The following is a 24,099-nucleotide window of genomic DNA, read 5'->3' on the forward strand; positions in this document are numbered from 1 at the left end:
CAGTAAAACATCAAGATGACAGGGTACATTGTAGGAGCACATGTGGGTCAGGGACATTGACCAGAGCCTCAGGGGAGTGAGTGTTATCAGTGAGGAAAGAGGGAGAGGTGGAGATGGAATGCCTGGGCTCAGCCGGGTTGTGTGTGTGTGTTTCTCTGTGTGTGTGTGTGTGTGTGTGTTTATGTAACAGGACGGGAGTGTGGTACCAGGGGTCGTTGACCTCAGACTGTTACAGGGTTACACAATGCTGTCTGGCCTTGCTGCTGCTCCACTCTAGAACTGGATAGTAGTTTAGTCAGACAGGCTTTTTTCATCATGCCAGATGTTTAGGCGCTTAGAGTTTGATGTAAAGGCACACAAAGAGAGAGAGATACAGCAAATGGATGGAGGCCGTTTGAGATGTTTTCTCTCTCTTATCAGACTTGTCTGTAATGGGTCTGCCATGTTGGAGTTCAAGGGTAGCTAGCGTAATGTGAGTTTTTTGTCCATTCAGAGTTTCCATTGCAATGCGAGATGGAATGTTTTCCATTTTTTAATTAGAGGAGGGGAAACCTAGTTCTGTCCAGCGGCCATCTGTCCACCGGTCTCTGCGATGATGTCACGCGCTAAACGTTGAGGCATTGTTGAAAAGCTGGAAGCTAATGAGCCAAGCTTAGCCAAGTGTTTCTGGTTCACTGACAGCTTTTCAACAAGTATGGAGAGCTCAGGAGGCCTCGCTTTGTTTCATTTGTGACAACCGGTCTGTGTAGGAAATGGGAGACACACGCTCCATGCTTGTGTACAAGGAAAATTGTCTTGGTGCCAAATAACATGACTTCCATCATACAGTTTCCCATTGCCTGCTGATAAGCGTTTTCCCCAGGCAACACAAAGCATAACTTGAAAACCCACACTCACGCACACACACACACACAGAGTTTACTGAGTCAGCCGTCTCTGTGAGGCGAAGCAACCCAGAAGTGTTCCTTTCAATACAGTGTCTCCCTGGTAAAAAAAAAAACGATGCACTAAATTCCCACTCATACCTCTAAGACAACACATCCCACTGGAGAATTGAGTTACCTTGGCTCATACAAAAACAAAGTGCAAAAATGCTCGCTGCATCCTCGGACAAAGATGTTGACAGTCTCCTATTGCTCAACCCGAATTCTTTCGATCAAGTTGCCGACACTGACAGAAAACTGTCAAGGGAGAGAAGATAGAATCAGAGGCATCCACATCCAATGAGAAAATAAATATATTTTTTCCTGTTCATGTCTTCTGAGGCCACGCTGAAGAAATGATTTGATGCACTTGTAATCTGAAGGGAATAAAATAATCATTCATGTTTGATCCAATAATTTAAAAATGAGTCAGCCCTTAGGCCCTTAGTGCAATCATTGACCAGGTGAGAACAGTAATTTTAATCTGTCTTCATCCCCCAACAGACGCAGATCGGAGGGAAGAAGAACACGGTGCTTCTCCCCAAGCTGACCCCTGACACTCCCTACTCCATCACCGTTGCAGCCATCTACGGCAGCGGGGAGAGCAAGGACATCTCTGGCATTGGAAAGACAAGTGAGTGACCTTGCTGTGGCCTGTCGAAGGCCTTCGCGATTACATCATGTTCCCTTTTGGCCTCTCAGCTGCACCTTCCCTCCCTCAGGGAACCAGGGTTACATTTGATGCCTAGATGAAGATGTTAAAGGTTCCCTAAATACTGTCTTAGTAAAACATAGATTCACACCTACCATATGCCACGTCTGTACCTCCACGTGCATTTGAACATCAGAACCTCAGGGTTCTCATTCCACATAGTATGAATCCTATGGCCTCCCTTCTCTCTCTCCAGAGCCTCTGGGAGGAGTGAGGAACCTCCAGGTCACTGACCCCACCACCAGCACCCTGAACGTCCAATGGGAGGCTGCCGAGGGCAACGTCCGCCAGTACAAGATCTACTATGTACCTGCTGCTGGAGGAGCTGAGGATGTGGTAGGCTGAGCCACCTCTAACCAATCACTACTGAATTTCACTATGGAATGCACACACATCCGTTATCAAATCCATGATCTACTGCTAAAAGAATACTACACTGATACTTGGGATATTCACTCAGACAGTCAAACACACATGCAGAAATACTGTTCCTTAACCAGACGTTTTATATCAGATCAGCTCTGTATAGCTAATATGACTGTTGTGTGGGTATGTGTATTCACAGGCCCAGGTCTCTGGTACTACCACCAGCACTGTGCTGAAGAACCTGATGTCTGACACCCTCTACACCGTCACTGTGGTCCCTGTCTACCCCCCTGGAGAGGGCAAACGCATGTCTGAGAACGGCAAGACACGTGAGTCCACGTACAGGTTTACTGTGAGGATGGTTAATGTTCTGTAGTACAGCTTCAACAACCCTTTTCTCATGGTAATTGTCACGCTATACCATGGTCACTCTGGAATGTAACCAAGAACCGGTGTTCAATACGACATGATTGTATTTCTACCATTATTAGTTCAGAATTTCCTGAGGAGAAGATTGTACAGTATGCTAAGGCTACAATATCAGATTACGAGTTGGGAGTCTGTTTCGTCGTTCTTTGAGAGCTGGCTTATCTGTAGAGCATACACTCCCGGGCCTTGTATTGGCTTATCTGTAGAGCATACACTCCCGGGCCTTGTATTGGCTTATCTGTAGAGCATACACTCCCGGGCCTTGTATTGGCTTATCTGTAGAGCGTACACTCCCGGTCCTTGTATTGGCTTATCTGTAGAGCATACACTCCCGGGCCTTGTATTGGCTTATCTGTAGAGCATACACTCCCGGGCCTTGTATTGACTTGCTTATTCCTTATGCCAGTAAACTCTTGGATATGCCCAAAATATGTCCCAGTCTTATTGTACCTGAATTTTCCTCGTAAAATAAGCCAAACCCCTTTTATATCTGAAGGCAATGCCAAAAATATCTAACATGGTTTGCTTCTCATGTGTTTACAGCTGAAATATCCACTTCAATGCTTGATAGAGGGATTCACTGTAGACACTATATTTAGTTTATTAGCTGTTTTCACTTTCCCACAGTTATAAGGCTGGGCCTCCCCTCAGTATGACTCAGTCCTTAGTGGTCTGATTGCACAGCAAAGGAATTCCTCTGCGTTGGCAACACTAGTGGTGTCTCCAGCCTTACGGTAACGGGGTCCATTTATGGGGTGTAATGCCTGGTTGTGGTGGTGGTAGCACCACGGGGGGGAGAGGGCTGTCATGACATCTTTTTTCGACATTCAACTCAGCAGTCTTCTCTAGACTGGTTATATTTATGTCATTACTGTTACTGGAAACCTTATTCCCCCCCCCATCAGAACGTACCCCAGGGGACACCGAGCAATGACAGCGTTGAAGTTTTTGATCTCTATCAGAAGTTTGGGACTCTACATCTGCATTCTCCATTCTCAGTGGAATCTATGTCTCTTCAGGCAGTCTGACAAACGTTGTTAATCAAACTTAACAGATACATTTTACCGTGGCCTTGGGTCATCTCGTTCAATTTCAGAGATTGATGTATTGCTCTGCCGGAGGCCATCGATATGGGCTACCTGTTAATGATGTGCTTTCATGGTGAAGTCCTTTCCTTCTTTCTCCCTGGCCAATACTGTCTGGTCTCTAAGTAAAGAGGCTCGCCATATACTTCCCACTCTGTCTTTATGAGGGTACATTGCTGAGTGGTACAAAGACTGGAAACATCTGCTTTAGTTTTAAAGGCATTTCTCAGGGGGCTTCAGACCTTCTCTCCTCTTCTTCTGAGCAACCGTTAGCTACTGTAGGTACTTTAGTGTTGTTTACTGAAGGTGTACAGTGTAAAGTTGATGTATGTTTAGAGCAGAGTCTGTGTGGTATTGAAGACTGGCCAACTATGTTGTGTTTTGCTGCAGTTTTAATGGTTGAGTCAACTAGTATGTATTGTACACAGGCCCAGTGAAAGCTTTGATGGCTTCAAGGCGAACATTCCCTAGTGTCTCATTCAGGCACCAATAAATCTTTAGTCAGACTCTCTAATTTATATTTTCAGCTGCTGTTCTCAACCCAACTCTCTTATTTTCCCCCTCTCCCCTGTCCCTCTATCCGTCCCTCCATCTCTGTGTCTCTCTCTATAGTGGAGCGTATTCCAGTGAGGAACATCCAAGTCTTCGGCCCCACCACTAACACCCTGAACGTACGCTGGGAGCCCGCCTCTGGCGAGGTCGTGCAGTACAGGGTTGTCTACGCCCCCCTGAGCGGCACCAAGCCCTCCGAGTCGGTGAGTCACCACCAAGGAGACCCACAGGGCCTCTGATTGACCCCGCCCCAGGTCAGAGGTCAAATGTTAGAGTCCAGGGACTTGGGGTGTGTGCAAGGGTGGTCGAGTCCAACGCTTCAGTTAATTTGCAGCACTACAGCTCTTTGTGAAGGGACAGAACGGAGCAACATCAACCTCGCCCCTGACTTAATGTTAGTTGAAGAAAGCTCTGTCTGTCTGTGCTCCACATGGACTCTCTCTCTGGTGGCAGTTTTATTTAACTGTCTAGTACTGGTTTAAGGCGAGATGTTCATGTTTGTTCATTAAAACAGGAAACCCCATCTGGGCTTTTTCCCTCCTTATCTGGCATGGCTGTGCCCACCTCTCTGGAGTTATGAAGTATGTATGGAGAAGCCCCACAAACAACTAATAGAGCGTTACTTGACACTGCGCAAACAGCCACATCTGTGAGAAGCATTGAGACACTGAGACCCTGTTTTTATTCAAAGTCAAAGAACATTAGTTCTTTGAAGAGTGATGCCGTTCCATTTTATTGATAGCTAGAGGTGCTCTCGTTTTTTTAATAAATTCATCACATTTAGTTTCTTGGGGAATATTATGATGGACTCAGGGCTGGGCTTTTCCAGTGCCAGAGCCAGCTTTCCATGTCAGCATGTGGCCAGTGTCACGGCCTACCATCAAATTAAACACTGGGAGATTTGGTGTATGCTTTAACCAGATTAGGAAAGCAGCTTTGTAATATTGGGTTTACCTCTTGAGAGGAATATGTTGCTATTAAACCCAGAGCAGAGACCGAAGAAAGGGTTTGATGACGCTCGTCAGAAACAGTCATGTGAAACAGAGAGATAAAAAAAAGCACACATTGAGCATGATGCAATGGTGCTTTGGGTCGGAAGTGAGAGTGAAACCAGATGGCTGTGGACAGGACTCCTGTATATTTTGTATAGTATGTGACTCTAGGTGACTAGGACATGGCAGGTAGATGAGAAGAGACTAGTTTCCCTTTGAGATCATGTTGGCAAGACACAGACAAGCGGTGTCTGGTATCCAGTATGGGTGAGCTAACACAGACACATGCAGACGACTGATAGTCAGTCAGATAGGTCATAAGAGCCAGGCGGCTGTAAGGAACTGTCAGCACATTACGTTAGTTACTCAGTGTGTTATTTCCCTGACTGTCTGGATGGGTCCTACATCATTGACATCAAAGCATCATTTTGTTCCCCCTTTCAGTGAGCACTGAGCAGTGACAACACAAGAGGTTGTTGAGTGAGGTGAGGACGAGCTTGTCAGGGTTGTCACATGAAACAGCTGTCAGGCTGGGAGGGTCACAGCTGCTAGGACCATGCAGGTCATAACAGCATAATGGCATGCTTGTTGTTTTCCCCATACAGCTGACACATTTTTAAAACAGGAAGTACTCCTTCCCGATCTGGATGTTGCAGTGAAGGCTAGCTTAACTGTTCTTCTACAGATCTCCTTGATATTACTGTTCATTCTGTGGGTATGAGGGTAGTAGTTTGATTTAATCCATCCCCCTGTAAGGCCTGCTGTTTGCTTCATCCTCCCATTGGGCCCAGTCCTTCATCATTGACCCCTCTGTCTCTCTCCTCTCTGTCCCTATTCAGATCCTGGTCCCTGGGACATCCACCACCACCCTGCTAGAGCAGCTGGTCCCAGACACGTCCTACAACGTGGGAGTGGTCGCCATCTATACTGACGGAGAAGGACCGCCGGCCGAAGACAAGGGCAAAACACGTAAGACCCACTAAATCACACATAAGATCCTGTGGCCTTTACAGGTTTATCCACGTCCACCTATTCGCTTGATATCGTGCTAACTTCCTTACTATCCCGGTCCCAGTTCCCCGCAGTGGCCCAAGGAACATGCGTGTGTATGATGCCACCACCAGCTCTCTGACCGTGGCATGGGAACATGCTGAAGGTCCAGTGCAGCAGTACAAGATCACCTATGCCCCCACCACTGGAGACCCCATTGAGGAGCATGTAAGCACCCATATTGCTGATATGTCTCAGGAAATTCTCATCAAACACCACCAAAGTTTTATGTGGCCCAAGGCACGTGTGGCCCAAAGTCCTTATTTATCCTCTGTTTGAAGTACCTGTAGTTTCTAATAGTCATGCAGTGTCCTGCCTGTATGTTCTGTAGACTATGGTTCCTGGGAACAGAAATACTGTCATCCTGCCCAACCTGGATCCAGACACTCCCTATAAGATCAACGTGCAGGCCATCTACCTTGACGGACCAGGAGGAGATCTGGATGGAGATGGACACACAGGTATGCTAGCACATTGTATGCTTGGTCCTCTATGCAACGTGATAGAATAACAGACCCACACGGCGCTCACACACACACACACACACACACACACACACACACACACACACACACACACACACACACACACACACACACACACACACACACACAAAGTTAATGGAGAGAAAGAATTACCAGTAGAGGGGTTTTATAAACTCAGCCACTGATTATTATCCTAGATCTAAGAAACAATAGAAACTGCATGACTTGGCTTCAGCTCAGTCTGCCTGTTTATGCCAGAGACGTGTACTGGCTGTCCTCCAATGGGATAACTCATACGGGAGCTGCCCAATACCCAGTCTCATTTCCCCTAACAAATCACACCACATCAAAGCAAATACATAGCGTAGGATCGCATGGCTATGATATTCATGTTCAAAGCGTTTAAATATGTTGTTAATATGTTTTGAATGTCTGTGTTTCCTTCCCCACAGTTGGCATGCTGGGGCCTCAGAACCTGAGAGTGTCAGATGAGTGGTACACTCGCTTCAGAGTGTCCTGGGACCCCGCCCCCTCCAGAGTGGTGGGCTACAAACTGGTCCACTCACCTGCAGGTCAGATAGCTACTGTTCTTTTCTATTCAACCGTGAAAGAACATTGTCTGACGACAAATCACCTGACTTGCTTAATATACCTATCCTGCTAAAGAAGAAAGTCACAGATCTTTTGAAGATGTGATTGCTTGCCTGCTGTTATTGACCTGGAGTGTCCCTGTATGTGTTTGAAGGTACTGATCAGACCATGGAGACTTTCGTTGGAGATGTGACCACCTACCAGCTGCACAACCTGCAGCCAGGAACCACCTATGACCTCAAGGTGTTGGCCCAGTATGACGCTGGCCTTAGCGGACCTCTCATTGGACAAGGAACCACACGTAAGTGATTGATTGGTTGTTTGATTGTTTTGGTTGATCAAATGGTTGATTGATTGGTTAGTTGATTGATTGACTGTTCCTGTCTTTCACAGTATACCTGAACATCACTGACCTGACCACCTACAATGTTGGTTATGACACCTTCTGCATGCGATGGACCCCGCATAGGGCTGCCACTTCCTATAGACTCAAACTGAATCCCTTCGACTGTAAGTACTATTCCTGGCTGGGAGCCAGACGAGGCTGGTGGGAGGAGCTATAGGAGGACAGGTTTATTATAATGGCTGGTATGGAATAAATGGAACAGAGTCAAACATGTGGTTTCCATATGTTTATGTGTTTGATACCGTTCCATAATTCCGCTCCAGCCATTACAACAAGCCCGTCCTCCTGTTACTCCTCCCACCAGATGGATTGTTGTTATACATTGGCTCTCGTTTTATATTTATTTCAGAATGTCTGCTGTCGATCAGACATGTAGCCAAAGTTACCAACCTATCACAAAGGTGTAGTTGATAAAATGACTTATTCCCACTGATCCATCTGTTTCTTATTAACTCTCCGACGCTAGAGTTATGTAAGAGGAAAAAAGATGTGAAGAAATGTTGGAATATTTAAGTCTGTTTACAGTATGGCAGCCATTATTGATGGAAGCAGTGCACTTTGCCACATTAAGTAAATTCTTGTTTATTTGAAAGGGTATCTGTTGAATAACAGAAATCACTGTGTAAGCCCACTGGTGCCTCAGTCCAAGCGCTACAGTACCACTGGCTGTAACCCCTCTGAGGGAATACGTTTAGAGTGTATGGGGATAAATCACCCGATCCACTACCGATGTGGGTAACTCTTTCCTCTTTACCCGCAGCCTCTAACAAGGGAGCTCAGGAGACCACCATTACTGGGTCTGAGAGCCACTACTGCTGGGACGGCCTGACTCCTGACGCCCTCTACAATGCCACAGTGTACACACAGACCCCCAACCTGGAGGGGCCCGGAGTCAGCGTCAAGGAGAGGACGCGTAAGAAACCCCACTAACCATCAGTCCTGTAACATGTCACTTCCATTGTGTTCACACGCATGTATACCCCCCCCCCCCCCCCCCCTCACCACCACCACCACACTCAGGGTGTAAGAAAACACCTCAGTGTCTTTGCAGGGGGATAACATGGCAAGCTTATGTTTATGTTCTGGTCTTTGTTACAGTGATCAAGCCCACAGAGGCCCCAACTGAGCCCCCCACCCCGCCTCCACCTGCCACCATCCCCCCTGCTTTGGACGGTAAGGAGAGGCTTCAAGTCAGCAGGCTGTGGAGTGACGTGAAGCTAACACAGAGGAGAAACTCTTTAAACGTCTCCTACCTGACATGTCCGTTGACTTTGCTCAATGTGCTCCACAGTGTGCAGAGGAGCCAAGGCTGACCTGGTGTTCCTGATTGATGGTTCCTGGAGTATCGGAGACGAGAGCTTCAGTAAAGTGATCCAGTTTGTCTTCAGCATGATCGGCGCCTTCGACATCGTCCACCCTGGCGGCATGCAGGTACATCTGAGATATAACGCTTCAAAACGAAAGTGATGAGTCTCTGGTTGTTTACAGCATATTTTATTCTCCTTTCCTTTTTTTTTTAGAGTGGATTCATGTAAATGCTTTATGTTCTCTCACTCTCACTCTCCCTCTCTCTCTCCCCCCCCCCCCTCCTCTCTTCTTCTGGAAACAGGTGTCTTTTGTGCAGTTCAGTGACAGTGCCAAGACAGAGTTCAAACTGAACACTTACCAAGACAAGGGAAGGACCTTGGCTGCGCTGCAGCTCGTCCGCTACATGGGAGGAAACACCAAAACAGGTACGCCCACAGACCACTCTGACTGGCTGCCAGTCTCAATATGACTGACTGACATCCTTAACCCTCAATACATAATGTTGAGTTAATAGAAAAGTCGAGAGACATTCACTCAGCGACAATGTCATCATAGTGTCTTCATCGTGCTGGTGGAGTTGAATGAGTCCAGAGTTAAAGGTTGAGACTGATGTCCGACCCCTCTGTGTACAGGTGCTGCTCTGAAGCACGTTGGCGAGAAGGTGTTCACCTCAGACAACGGCATGAGGAAGCACGTGCCTAAGGTTCTGGTGGTCGTCACCGATGGTCGCTCCCAAGACGAGGTCCAGAAGAGTGCCTCCAACCTGATACACTCTGGTAAGTGTTCAAAGTTGGGATTTGTCCTTATAGAAGTCAGAAACTGGATATTTTCAGACTTTAAACGTCATTTTAGCGTAGCTAGCTACGTAACTTGTTCTGAGGTATAGCATTGTTTACCTCTTTTTTGGGGGGGGTTCGTTTTTTTTCAAATTGGAGTGCTGTACTGGCAGATCTAATCAGCTACTGTGAAATAGATGGAACAGCCACTAAGGCTTGATTAGGCCATGGCGTATGGATTCTAAAGGTTGTCTTTGCACTCATCTCACTCCAGGTTACAGCGTGTTTGTGGTCGGTGTGGCCGATGTGGACATGACAGAGTTGAGGAACATCGGCAGCAAGCCAAGCGAAAGACACGTCTTTGTTGTGGATGACTTTGACGCGTTCGCCAAGATCCAGGACAACCTCATCACATTCATCTGTGAAACGGCCACATCCAGTAAGAGTAGCATCGGCATGACGCAGTACCTTAAGGCACAAGTTAAACCAGATTGACGTTTGCTGTCTGTTGTCCTCTAGCCTTTAACAGCTCGTCATGTTGTTTCATTTCTCCCTCTTCAGCTTGTCCTTTGATCTACATCAACGGGTTTACGTCCCCTGGTAAGTATATATTCCGAATAAACTGACAGATACTGATAGCACCTACGGGCCAGTCAGTACTGTACAGAATCTTCCTTTGTATTGACTTGTATTTTCTCATGATTGTGTATTTGACCTGATGTGTATTCTCCAGGCTTCAGAATGCTTGAGGGCTTCAACATCACAGACAGAACCTTTGCTGCCATGAATGGCGTGTCCATGGAATCTGGCTCCTTCAACAGTTTTATAACCTACAGGCTTCACAAGGACGCATTCCTCTCTGCGCCCACAAAGTAAGTGTGTGTCCGTGCTTGCAGCCTGTTTCCTTCGTGCGCGGCCTGCTCCTCTCCTGAGTACTGTAATGCTGGCCTGTGTAATTATTTTTAATGACCTTCAAAGGCTCGGCAGCCTACGGTCCCCCCAGCGCCCATCCAGCATCTACAGAGCCCCTTGCCAGTTCTGTTTGTTGTTGCAGCTTGTAGAATATGAAGTGTTAGTAAGAGAAAATAATTTTGTTTGGAGTGTAAAGCTCCCGGGGTAGGGCCCTCTTCCACATATGTCATAGAGGGAGCAACCAAAACAGCCACAGGTCAAAAGCCCAGGTCTTTATTGAGCCCATTAAAATGTCTTCAAGCAATTGCTGAGCTGCTCAAGAATTCTGTTCTAACCTCTAAGGCACGAGCATGCTTTGTTAATTTGTCCATAATGGTTTGTATTTGTGCGTGGGTTAGCCATTGACTCAATGTGAACATGTGAAATCACTTCCAGCCGTAAAGTAGGGACAGAAAAATATTTCAATATGTCAGTCATTTTTCAAGGCTGGGCTCAAACTTGCAACCATTTTCAGGTTGTGTGGCCAACGTGACAGGGTGGATATTGTGTGTCTTTTTGGTTTATGGTGTGGTTTTTAAGGTGCCAACATTGTTGCTCTTTGTCTTTGGTCTTCCAGGAGTTACAAAGAATCTAGTGTTTCATCCTGGACAAAGGCTCTATAGGTTACAATTTGCCATCTTAATCCAAACAGGTTTTTGGGAACTCTCTCATGTTGCTCAAATATTTATGATTATCTGATGATCTATACCCACTGGGCACACACTGGTTGAGTCAACGTTTCCATGTCATTTCATTGAAATTACGTTGAATCACAGTGGAATAGACTTTTGAATTGACATCTGTGCCCACTGGGTAAACTAGTGATCAGATATTCTCAAGGCTGGTGTCTATGAAGTTGACCATCTTACAAAAGTAGAATCCTTTAGCTCCATGAAAGAGGTCTGCCATGACACCTGTATCCTGTATTTTTGTTCCTGCCAGGGAGATCCACCCAGAGGGTCTTCCTCCATCCTACACCATAATCCTGCTCTTCCGTCTCCTCCCCGACACCCCCAACCAGGCATTTGATATCTGGCAGATTGCTGACAGCAACAACAACCCTGAGGTTGGGGTCACCGTCAACCGTAAGCCCCCACCATGCTTTGTTTCTCTTATGGGGTAAAGCTGTGGCTGCCCAACAGCTGTGGTCTGATTCCCCTCCTTACTGCATCAGATAACAGTGTTTAGAAACGTAGACCAGTGTAATGACCTGTAGGCCACTACGGTCCATTGATCCTCTGTTGGTAAATGAAGGATAAAGGAGATTTAGACCTCTGAATGCAAAAGCATCAACCCCCAGACTTGGCTGTATCAAGTTCTTTCTCATGGGAAAGTGTTTTGATTTGACACTGACTTTTACGCTCTGTGCGTATTTCCAAGTCCATAAGTGTTCCCTTGTGTGCCTAAGTTTGTGATCAAGTATTGTACCTAAGTATTCGCTAGTTACGTAAGTGTTTAGTTGTTCATAAGTGTTTACTTGTGAGGGCTATCTCCCCTGTAGCTCACTCTCTGTGTCTGTTTCCATGTGTGTTGCGTGACGTCTCCCTGTAATGTATGGGGGCCATCTGAAACCATCGTTCCCTCTTTTCAGCTTCCAGCAAAACAATCACGTTCTACAACAAGGACACCAGAGGGGAGATCCAGAGAGCCACGTTTAATGAGGATCAAGTGAAGAGAGTTTTCCACGGAAGCTTCCACAAGGTAAACACCATTTCACTTGAATGACATTAAGGCTTGGCAAAGGAATCACATATCTTGGCTTATTTTTCTGGTTGAATTTCCTGAGGACATACAGATCAGCAATAATCTACAATAATTTGGGACAATTACTTCCAAAACACCAGGGTCCAAAGAAGCCTTTTCACATGAATAATGGATTTCTGTGGTAAAATTTTTAGATTAATGTTCAGGGGAGATTATCCCTGTCTGGGATGTGTACAGTTGATATGGTCACCACCTATGATAGATGTATTTGTCTGTTTCCAGTCTTTATGAGCGGTTATGTCTGTTCATAGTTGATGTTTCTGTGGATTAGTGTTTTGCCTCATTGAGTTCACCTACTGAGGTGATAATCAATTCCAAGACTAAGGTCTAGCTAGGATCTGGTTACCTACCTCTCACGACATTGAATGCGATATGGATTCGGTGCCAAAGTGGAGTTCAGGCCTTTTTACAATCTGGCGTTTAGCTTTGTTTTCGGAGACTTTAGGCAGTTATTTTGATGAATGGTTTGGAAGGACTATAAATATCTTTCCAAAGGTTGGAGGAGACTTTGGTGACCCATGGTCACCTTGCACAATGTGCAACCAGTTAGCCTAGCGATGGAGGCTTACAGTGTGCTGATTGGCCATTGTCCTGGCGGCAGTCAGGTGGGAATTCCTGAACATTCTGAGGAAGTGGGCTGTTATTGGATCAGTGTTTGTTGTGGTTTACCTCGTTTACAATAAATAAAACATGATGTATCATGTTTTATTTTGGGAAAATCACCAGGTCGTACTTTTACCACGCAAAACAGAAAGCTAGCTGCGTGTGCCCTATGAACTATTTTCAAGACTATTTGCTGCTTGAATCGAATTATCTGTTAATAACATTCATTTCCTGCTTCAACAAATGGTTTCTAAAAGTCAGAGAAAATCCTCTCACAGTATTATCACACGCCATGTTTGCAGCCTGTGGAATAAACTGAAAAAATTCAACAAGCCCAAAGAGACTTACAAACATCTGTAAACATGAATGGAGATATTTGGAGATATATTGCATCTCCTATACTTCACATCTTCCTGCCTCTGAGTCTGGATTCCCATTGCCGCCCTGTTACTTTCCTATGGTGGGATTACAATGTCAAGTCTGAGTGGGGGTCATTGAGTACATACCTACAGTCATTAGCCACTCAAGGCTTTTCAACCCTGTTGAAATAACACTACAGACAATGCCGTAATTGATTTTAAAAGCCCTTGTTTCTCTAGAATGATTTTGTCACATGCCAAGTTTTAAATTCGTCATATACAGTGTTTCTGCCACATTCTGGGTACCGCAAAGTCACAGCAGGAGTAGAGGAGCTCACATGGGACATCAAACGCTAGGCCCAACTCAAAGCAGGGCACAATGTAAAACATCCTCTGTTATGCTCAGCTATCAACAGATGAGAAGGATTTAAACAATGAACGTCAATATATTTTCATATTATTTTATGAACGGTTCAAGATGTAAGATACATCTAAGATGTAGATGTTATTGTTTCCAATGGACTTGAAGAATGTTTCAAGTGTATCCATGTTTTTGAGGGTCCTCCAAAATCACGAGGACCCTCTAGTGTAGTCTACTCTGATCTGACATCAAATGTACTTCCTAAGGTCAATGAGTCCACTCTGAACACTTAAAAGTTATGAGGGAGAATGGTTTGCCCATAGAACCTCAAATGAATGTAGTTTCAGTCAGACCACTAAGCAGAGAAGCTAATTACAGGACAGTGTTATGAATGGGACCCTGGAAAATGTTGGGTCAGGGCTATATCCGATGACGTCAGTGACATCAGCACAATGACATCATCAGAGCTCTAGTTGGGTACCAGCCTACATGTCTGTGTTTCTTGTCTATTGCTGTGGTGGTGCCTGCAGTCTGAGTGTTCTGAGTGGCTAGTATGTGGTGCTGCGGTTACTGCGCTGAGGGAATAGGAATCTATAGCGGTCTACCTACCAGATTAATTGCTGGTCTGGTGCATGTGTATACTGTCGTTACTGACTGGACTTTTTGTGTGTATTGTGGTTTCCCAATGGTTCATCCATGGGTGGTTTGGAGTGACCTCAGCGTGTGGCGCTGGAACCTATCTGACTAGTGAAGTCAGAAAGGACAGCTGGACTTAAATACAGCTGTTCCACAAATGCTCAAATGTAGCCCGTAGCATGGATAGTGTTCCCTACCTCAGAACACTTCATATCTTTTGATATGAACTCAGAATAGATTGTTATGAGACTCATAATACATTTGAGGTTTTCCCCTCCTCTCGACTATTTCACTCACAAAATGAATTGTTAATTCTAAGATTAGACATGTCCATGGGAAAATATGAGACAATAATCCAAACCAACCTTCATCTTTATTTCTAGTCTGACCCATGCTCTCATTTGAACTATAGTCCTGATGTTTGCCAAGTGTAGTAAAATGTGTAGGGTGTAGCTACTTCATATAGTTTAATAGCAGGGTAAATGCTTTTTCATCAACTCATATATTGTATGTATCATTGGTGCCATTGGGGGTTTTGCATTTTGTTGCGATCAAGTGGAAATATTAACGTTTTTAGTGGTTTTTGTCATAGCTAGATGTATTCAGTCCACCCACTCTGCAGTTTGCCCATACTTAAAGCTTCACAAATGCAGCTATTATTCTCTGAGAGGACCCAAACTCTCTCAAACTTTCCATTCAGGGATTGGGTGGTTAGGTTTTGCCAGTATTTGCAAGCACTTATTGAGAATGAGTGGGAGAAGAGAATGCTCCAAAGAACCCGAGTTGTTTAAAACGTTGGTCTTTGGTCAATCTCTAACTGATACTTTGCCATAGCCCTGACTGCCCTCTTTGTACTCTCGTTACTACAGTGTTTTCTCTGATGACTTCTTTTAAAAGCCTTCCATTCCGTGAGGTAGTCAAGCAGATTTAATGAAGCATACTACCATTCCAGCCCCAGAGGAAGCCACTCGGAAATGAAATGGTGACTTTACAACCAATGCTAAGCAAGATCCTTCGGAAGCCTGGATGGGAATATCCCATTGTCCTCCAGGACTGGACATGGAAGCATAGATGTCTGGAATGATATGGTGGCAGTAGTATACCCAAACTAGGATTTTGTCTCTTACTGAAAAAAGTTGAGACCTGTGAATGCAATTTAGCTTTGCATCAAAACATTTCATATATGTCAATCTAATGAAGGAATCCTGTCTTAGGTAGTGAGGCTGGATGTGAACTGTGATTTCATGGCGATCAGGGCTCAGGGTGGAGAAAAAGGAGGAGCCGTGAAGACACAGCCAATACTAAGAAAATGGAGTCCGATAGAAATCATGAACGTATGTCAGGGGAATCAGGGGGAAAGAAGCCAATATATGACTATATGAACTGTTTCTGTACCCTGTCTGTGGACTGGACACCTAGCTCTGATACAGCCTACATTATGGTGTCTACAGTATACCAATGGGAGAATGCTGAGAAAGAGATGTGTCCAAGATGTGTCAATGTCCAGAAGAGCTACGGGCAGAGGAAGGGAGGATTAATTGAGTGTAATTGTGACTTGGCTGGTCACGGTGGAAGTCGAGGTCTGGTCTGACTTGACTCCTGTGGTTTTTGATCCATTCAGAAGATGTTAATCATCTGTGTCAGTGTGATAGTTTTCTCAGGCTTTTGTTAGAGAATGGGACATTGTGCGATTCAATGATTGGGTTCCAATTGAATAAGCTTCCTGTTCACCAACATCAGCCTATTTCAGTTGATGGAATTCTATTTTGCTTTCAAATGATGAGAGAAAACACTGACCTTTTTATGGTAAATCCTAATTTTCCAGTAATATTTCCCAGTAATGTATAAGTTCGCATTCTTTGCACTTGCAGTACATCATTGAGCGTTATTTTTGGTAAGCCCACAAGTGCATCAAAGTATCTATGTCCATGCCAGGATCCTGAGGTATCAGACCCCTCTCCTGTGGTTGGCCAGATAGTCTGTTCTCTTGCCAAGAAAGTCCACTGTAATTTTGTGAGTGGTTGCCAAGTGCAGTTGTTATTGCTCTATAGGACAGTAATGTTAGCCTGCTCTCTCTCTGTCAGGGTGAAAGCTTGTCAGACTGTTAAAAGAAAATGCAACTGCACAGGAAAGTGTGTAAAGTGTAGTGCTTTTGATGGGTTACCGCAAACAACATCATTTCAAAGGCCCATATTCTGACAGTGTGTGTTGTTTCATATATAGCCATAGCTTGTTTAATCTTTTAGATTTTTTAATGTTCTGACATCAACTTTCTTCCAAGGGACCTACAACCAGAATGTTCTTACGTGATTCTAAGCCATTGCCTCAACCCCTTCCTCCATTTGCACACACTGTATATAGATGTTTCTATTTTGTTATTGACTGTACGTTTGTTTATCCCATGTGTAACTCTGTGTTGTTGTTTTTTGTCGCACTGCGTTTCTTTATCTTGGCCAGATCTCAGTTGTAAATGAGAACTTGTTCTCAACTGGCCTTCCTGGTTAAATAAAGGTGAAATAAAATATATATATAATAACTTAATTATAAGGAGGACTGCATAACAAATCATGTTAATAGTGGTGATTTAGTGAAATACAGTATCAGCATCTTAATAAACATCAGTTTCGACTCCACATGGGTTCAACTGGGTTCTTAGTTTCAAATCAAATCAAAAAACAACAAAAAAAGGTAGTTTATGTTACGAAACTATCGAATCGGGTTCCTTATTAGGTCTTTCCATTGTAGAGAGAGGCTCTTTTTTAATAGGGAAATGGCATGTGAAAAACTCTGGACATTCTCAGTATCTTACGCAAGCCTGGATGTCCAAACATTGTAATAAGATAATAATAATAATAACATGTTGGGTGCTTATATTTGGCCTGCTTCACTTTGGAAATGTGTTTTTTTTTTTACATTTCCCAACTCCCCCTGAGACGCCCTCTGAGTGTATAGGGTCACGGCCAGGGTCTGCCATTATCAAGGTGACCCTGGAGCAATTAGGGTTAAGTGCCTTGCTCAAGGGCACATTGACTGATTTTTCACCTTGTCGGCTCGGGGATTCAAACTAGCGTTTTTTTGGTTACTTGCCCAACGCTCTAACCGCTAGACTACCTGCCACCCGTTGCTGTCGTAGTTCATATTGGGATTAGAGTGGTCTTGACTAATAATCCTCTCCTCTTCCTCCTCCTGCTACAGCTTCACATCAGTGTTTCTCCCGAGAGGGTCAAACTGAACGTGGACTGCCAGGAGGTTGCAGAGAAACCCATCAAGGAGGCCAACAACATCTCCACAGACGGCTATGAGGTGCTGGGAAAGATGGCCAAGTCAGGAGGATCAAAAAGGGAGTCGGCAACGGTGAGTGGAAAATGTACAACACTTATTCAGACTGGAAAACCCCTAAGGAAATGCATCCGTCACTCACACACAAGCTATTGGTGTTAAGTGTGAAGTGCAATGTGCCCAGGTTTTACACCTAGCTCCTCATCTGCTGATGCTCAAGTAAGAGCTACAACTCAGCCATTGCTGGAGGAATGAAAGACGCTGCTCTCTCTCATCTCACCTGTGTTCCAGCTCTCTGTGGGTGCTGGTCTTTGTCTGGAGCCGTGCCGTGTTGAGTCCTCAGCGCTGGAGCTCAATGGAAGCCATGTGTAACGCCCATCTGTGTTCTAATCTCTCTTTTTCTCCTCTCTCTGTTCTGTTGTGCAGTTCCAGCTCCAGATGTTTGATATTGTGTGCAGCTTGAGCTGGACCAGCAGAGACAAATGTTGTGACCTCCCGGCCACGGTAAGAGCAGTTTTGCCGTGGACGGCCTTCTAGTAAAGGCCTCATACCTGTACAGTACCATCAAACCTTTGGCACTTTGACTCGCCCTCTAGCACGTACTATAAATTAAGAGAGCCATTATATTCTTCCGTGCATGCATGTGTCAGAGGTTATGTGTTATTTCTAAAGTGTGCACGTGCTGTATAGACTTTGTCTGAAGCCTAGCTGGGGAAAAGTTTCAAATGAAATGATTGCGTTGGCAGGCCTGAATAGACCATTGTATTCCTCTTTAACTGGATTAATCTGTGTACAGTTTTACAATTCCAGTCCCACCAAAACAACTGGTCCTTTTGATCATGTGGTGAACATATGAATCATAGTACTCATCTGTGATATGTTTATTACCAGATGCATGTGCACTTACTTACTTGACTGTAGCCAATTACCCATCTCTCCCTCTCTGTGTAATTTGCATGATATATTCATATATCGTGGCAAAGAATGCTGTGTTGTGTAAGATGTCATATTTCCTTCCACAAAACAGTTGGGTTTCAGTTGTCAAAGAGTATTTGTGTGTAGACCATGCATTCCACTAGTCATATTTCAGTATGCACACCAGTTTTATCAAAACTTGATCAGCTTTTCTAATGGGTTTCCTTAAGGAAAACATCAAGGCACCATTTTATGGTTTGGGTTGTCAGAGCAGTGGCACTCATTTTCAATACAGATACTCTTATCTGCACTTATCTGTATTTTGTGGGTTACCAGAAAGGCCCACAGATGTCACGTAATGCCCAATGGGTCATACTATTAATATTGTATTTTAGTAAAGTATTTTTTACATTCTCATTATCTTTCTCTCCCTCCCCCTCTCCTTCCTTTCTGTATTGCAGAGAGATGAGCTCAAGTGCCCGGCTCTTCCCCACGCATGCACATGTGCACAGGACAGTGTCGGCCCTCCGGGGCCACCCGGCCCCTCGGTAAAGACATTAACCATCCCTCCATACCTTCATCCCTCCATTTCGCCTTGTCTTGGGGCAGGGTTCTCTCTACTTCGGTCTGTCCTCGCCTGGCAGCAAAGCTCTCTGTCTACTCTCTTATATAATGATGATGATGATACCACTCTGTCTCCACTACGATGATGTGGACATATAGGAATAGTGTTACATGGGTATTCTTTTTTCTTCATAATTGTTGTCGTGCTCTAACGTTTAAGCATGTGGATATTAGAGTGGGGACATCCCTCATGTGAGTGTCTGTGTTTTTCCCATGGAAAACGAAAGAGAGGGGGATGAGATGAATGGCGTGAGATGAGGTGTGGGCTATCAGGCTTAGAGATGTGTCAAAAGATAAATGCCCATCTGACAAAATAAAAACCCAGGAAAAACCTTGAAGAGGAGTCTGGAATATGTATGCTTCACTTTGCAACCTCACTACTTCAGGGGATTCCTGAAGGCTTGGGGTTTAGGTCTGGAAGCAGCTCCTGTTGTGGGGATGGCTCTGATTCTCCGTCTCTGACTCTGTCTTTCATTCTGTCTTGACTTTCCCAGGGTGGACCAGGTACTAAAGGACCCAGAGGAGAAAGAGGAGACTCAGGCCCAACTGTAAGTCAAGATTTTTGGATCATTATCAAGCCATTTAACACACACTTGGATCCAGAGCGATTAATGAGTCATTGGATATTATGGTGTTGTGTGGTCCGAGCCACAATCAAACGTTGAATCAAGCCATATCCAACTGAGCTAACTCGGCTACAGTCCAAGGCCCAACTCATTTACAGTAAAGCAGAGTTCAGCATAATGCAGTAGGGATCTCAAAGCAGTTACCACTGAACAGTACAGTCCACCATTTGCATGCTCCATCAGACAAAACAGATTGCTCACATCTGAACTCACTTATTGAATGTACTGTATATTCTTCAGCTTGATTTGTACTGTGTATTTCTCCCCAGTTTGATTTACGGAGGCCAGTGTCGAGAGGTCTGATGAGAAATAGAACTTGTTTCTCACCAACAGTTCATTCTCATTATCTCAGCCCTGCTGTGGAGAGGTCTACAGGGAGATATGGTGTGAATAGTTTAAAAGTAATGGGACTATGTTTGGTTTTGTCATTCCTCTTCTACCATAGGGTTCAATGGGCCCCCGTGGAGAACAAGGACTTCCAGGACAATCCGGACCTCCAGGTCCACAAGGCCCTAACGGCTTGTCTCTGCCAGGAGAACCTGTAAGTAACACCCCCTTAGATTACGAGGAAAACTAAACTATGTTTAGTGAACATAAAAATGCAATTGCAACCGTCCCTGCAGCTATCCTTCATCTGGAATGTTCTGTTGGATTCACAGTGTGTGGGGACTGTACGACGTCCTCCCTGACTTATGATTTACACACACAGTCACCGAGTGTTAAGATCCTATTTATTCCAGAACGTTCTTCCTTTAGCAATTCTCCTAAAGCTGGGCTGTAAATTCACTCTCAGTTACAGACTACATGACAAAGAGAAACACCAGATCCCTGTAGTTGTTCAGGGTTGGACTTCCCTTTGTACTCATAGTTCTAATCCTCCCCTCTTCGTCTTTTCAGGGACGCCCCGGACCAAAGGGAGATCCCGGAGACTCAGGCCTGACTGGGCTGAAAGTGAGTACAGCTCTCTTTTTCATTAGCTGTGGTTTGGAACAGGAAACCGGAGGCGATTCACTGAGAGAAACATTGCTACTGGAGCCTGGAATCTGTCCACATGGCAATGCTGCAACCACTTTCAAAGTAGGAGGTAGACCATACAGTCCCCAGAGTGGGGTATACTCTCTAATCAACCTGCTGTTTGACACTCAGTGGATGGCCACCAGTTAAGATATTATGGGAAACAGAATGGTCTTGCCAATGGGAGTGGAGGATTGATATGAACTGTACATGTTGGTGTAGGCCACCATTGTAAATAAGAATTTGTTCTTAACTGACTTTCCCAGTTAAATAAAGAAATAAAAAATGTTTAAAAACAAATTACACTACTGTCCTGCAACTGCACTTACTCTAAACCCTGTAGTCAAGGCCAAAAATAGGTATTTGCAGACTATTCGTGGCTCTACTTGGGTACCACTAATTGGATTTAAATAGCTGGGAAAGAATGTGTTGAGAAGACGAACAACCTCAGCATTGGATGAGTAAATCCTTCAAGGTTGCCAATGACCACATGATTATGTTCTCAAAGTGTATGTGGAGCCTACATTGCATCAAAAGCCCAAAGAGCGATTTCTGGAGACAATGGGACTAAAGATCAAGAGTTTTCTTGGAAGATATCCTTCTTCTTCTCATAGATGGACTCCTTGCCCATCTGAGAAGGGGACCACAAGATACTGTGATAATTCTTTGGTACTGGTCCTCCACACAACATCCACCATGGCCAGGGACTTTACAAACTGAAAACTCCAGTGCCGAATGATCGGAGGGATTATTCTGTAACGTCAGTAATGAGCATCATTTACGTAGTCATTCGCGTCCCATCAAGGACGACTTTACTTTGGGAATATGAGACTCTCCTGAACCCTAATAATTACCCTGCCAAGTTATTAATACTAAAGAAACATTTTGTTGAGAGTTTCTCATTGCGTTATGATTATGGCTATAGCAGCCTTGTCTGTCAAAAGCTCCTGTTAACAACATGCATTTCAACAGCCAATACACGTATCCTAAGGTACTGGCACTAAGATGCATCAGCTAAGTGCATCATGTTCTCACTAAATCACAGGGAACCTAGAGAGAAACAGAGAGAAAACGAGTACCTTTCTGGCAATATGAAAATGCAATTATGGGCCATTTGGGACAAGTCCGATGTGGGTGTGTTATTACTGGTTATCACAGTTTGATTGAGTGTGTTGTGTTCCTGCAGGGTCCTGCTGGTGCTGCTGGTCCTATGGGTTCTGTTGGACCAGGTGGAGTGAGGGTAAGATCTGCCTCTCTGGACCTCTACACAGAGCATGCTTAGTGTACCCGCCCTGTTGAAAGGCCATGAATCGAGCCAGCACCTACTTAAGCATGTGATCACCTACTTAACTCAAAGTGTGCAGTTAAAATGTTGTGTGCTCATAGTATTCTGTTGCATGTTAATGATGTTACTACCCTTGTCAGATGACGTAGTTTGGCTCCGTAGGATGGGTGCAGTAAAATACACTACAGAGATAGGTCACTAGGGAGATCAGAGAGGTCCTGGTTTATTTCACTAAATCTTTATATACTCATCTCTTGGAACGACAACATAACTTGGAAACAACAACAACTTTATACCAACAACTTAAGGACTGCAACTAAAACTTAATGCCAACTTCTTTATAATGAAGTGTAACTTTTATTGTTGCCTGTTTGTGATTGCCCACCTTTTTTTCCCCAGGGACCACCAGGGAAGGAAGGACCCTCGGGGCCTAGAGGCCCAACGGGACCGATGGTGAGTACTGGATTTCAGTCAAGAGAAGTAAAACCTCCTGGGAGTGTATTTTAATACCTGATAGTAAGCCTGCAGCACACAGACAAACTCAGTCCTTCAGTAAGTATTGACGATCAAGCATGCATCTCATTCCCTATACTCTGGTGGAGGCCTGCCTCCAGTTAATGAATGGCCACACCATTTCAATAGGAAGAGGGCCTACTTTACCATAAGGACTGATCTGAGGACCGTTAAGCATCCTATCCCTGTTGGCAGTGTTTCCACCCATTTTAGTGTTCTTGGCACAGTATACTGTATGGTGCCTTGACTGTGGATACACAACACAATATAAGACTGGACAGTATTATACAACATGTTATTTAACAGAGACCGAGAGTGGTTGTTTGGTAAGTGGATGTAACAATAACGCTGTTATCTTTCCATCATCCAGGGAAGCCCAGGATCTCCAGGAAACACAGGAAACACAGGCAACCAAGGAAAACCAGGAGACACAGGAAACCCAGTATGTACAAATACAAGTGGTCATATGGTGATTTGCATGGGTCATCAAGGAGGCAATGGCCAAGATGTGCCAAAATAGTGCAGAATTTCCTCCCACTCCTGAAATTAAGTTTGAAACTTCATTTGTGGAAGCATGAAGGGATGGTTTGGTTAAAAACAAGGGAAACTACAACAGTTGATTACATTGTGTCTTGGATTTTACTCTGGTTCTGACTGGATGACCTTATTCGGAACATTTACCCCTGATTGCATTCGATTCAGTTGGAAAACGTTGCAAATCTCAATCAAATGAATGCCATTCCTGTTATTGAGAAAATCCATGTTTCCTCTCTTTCACAGGGATTGGCTGGAATAAAGGGAGAAAAGGGAGAGAGGGTATGTATATGTACAGTACTGTATCTTTGGACACTTCATAACGTTTCAGAGTAGCATTACCTTGTCTCACCAAAATGTGTCTGTTTTCCAGGGAGACTTTGCATCTCAAAATCTGATGCGCTCCATTGCCAGACAAGTTTGCGAACAGCTTGTGAACAGTGAGTGTCCGTTTAGAACTTCATAAGCCAGCATTGGTTGGGTACACAAACACACACTGGATTCATTGTCTGACGTCATATCTTTATTCATTCCTCTCAGGTCAGATGAGCAGAATTGATAATATGATCAACCAGATCCCCACTGGTTACCGTAGCAACAACCCGGGCCCTGCCGGCCCCGCTGGTCCTGCCGGCAACACGGGTCCCCCTGGAGAACCTGGACAGACTGGCCGAAACGGTTTCCCTGGAAACGCCGGCTTACCTGGAAACCAAGGAGAGAGAGGTGAGTGTGATATGTGTTGTTTTTTGTTTGCCTGTTGTATTACTTCCTGTCTGTTTTTGGATGGCTAGAAAGTAAATGACAAGTTCTGCAGAGATGCAGAACTTCAAGTTGTGACTTACATGTAGGACACAGTCTGTGCTCTTGTTCATCCCATGTAACCTCATAGCAAATCATCTGGAGTAGCATTGAAACTTTTACAATGATGGTATAATTAAATAATGACGAGCTCAAAGATCA

The 24,099-nt window shown here is 44.6% G+C and overlaps 1 protein-coding gene across 1 annotated transcript in view; it reads left to right on the forward strand.

Moving 5' to 3' along the window:
• LOC139383512 (collagen alpha-1(XII) chain-like) overlaps positions 1-24,099 on the forward strand; it is a 71,937-nt gene that overhangs the window by 42,064 nt on the left and 5,774 nt on the right. The window contains exons 32-63 of the mRNA XM_071128077.1: positions 1,428-1,557; positions 1,832-1,971; positions 2,201-2,330; positions 4,128-4,270; positions 5,899-6,028; positions 6,135-6,277; positions 6,441-6,570; positions 7,047-7,166; positions 7,340-7,486; positions 7,579-7,695; positions 8,352-8,504; positions 8,690-8,764; positions 8,883-9,022; positions 9,201-9,324; positions 9,532-9,675; positions 9,950-10,114; positions 10,237-10,275; positions 10,409-10,547; positions 11,569-11,711; positions 12,218-12,327; positions 17,545-17,703; positions 18,055-18,132; positions 19,005-19,091; positions 19,662-19,715; positions 20,239-20,334; positions 20,691-20,744; positions 21,994-22,047; positions 22,492-22,545; positions 22,976-23,047; positions 23,386-23,421; positions 23,513-23,579; positions 23,680-23,862. Of these exons, the coding sequence (XP_070984178.1) occupies positions 1,428-1,557; positions 1,832-1,971; positions 2,201-2,330; positions 4,128-4,270; positions 5,899-6,028; positions 6,135-6,277; positions 6,441-6,570; positions 7,047-7,166; positions 7,340-7,486; positions 7,579-7,695; positions 8,352-8,504; positions 8,690-8,764; positions 8,883-9,022; positions 9,201-9,324; positions 9,532-9,675; positions 9,950-10,114; positions 10,237-10,275; positions 10,409-10,547; positions 11,569-11,711; positions 12,218-12,327; positions 17,545-17,703; positions 18,055-18,132; positions 19,005-19,091; positions 19,662-19,715; positions 20,239-20,334; positions 20,691-20,744; positions 21,994-22,047; positions 22,492-22,545; positions 22,976-23,047; positions 23,386-23,421; positions 23,513-23,579; positions 23,680-23,862 (3,556 nt within the window). The remainder of the gene's footprint in view (positions 1-1,427; positions 1,558-1,831; positions 1,972-2,200; positions 2,331-4,127; positions 4,271-5,898; positions 6,029-6,134; positions 6,278-6,440; positions 6,571-7,046; positions 7,167-7,339; positions 7,487-7,578; positions 7,696-8,351; positions 8,505-8,689; positions 8,765-8,882; positions 9,023-9,200; positions 9,325-9,531; positions 9,676-9,949; positions 10,115-10,236; positions 10,276-10,408; positions 10,548-11,568; positions 11,712-12,217; positions 12,328-17,544; positions 17,704-18,054; positions 18,133-19,004; positions 19,092-19,661; positions 19,716-20,238; positions 20,335-20,690; positions 20,745-21,993; positions 22,048-22,491; positions 22,546-22,975; positions 23,048-23,385; positions 23,422-23,512; positions 23,580-23,679; positions 23,863-24,099) is intronic.

This window comes from Oncorhynchus clarkii, chromosome 25 (assembly GCF_045791955.1).
Source record: "Oncorhynchus clarkii lewisi isolate Uvic-CL-2024 chromosome 25, UVic_Ocla_1.0, whole genome shotgun sequence".
Classification (NCBI taxonomy): Eukaryota; Metazoa; Chordata; class Actinopteri; order Salmoniformes; family Salmonidae; genus Oncorhynchus; species Oncorhynchus clarkii.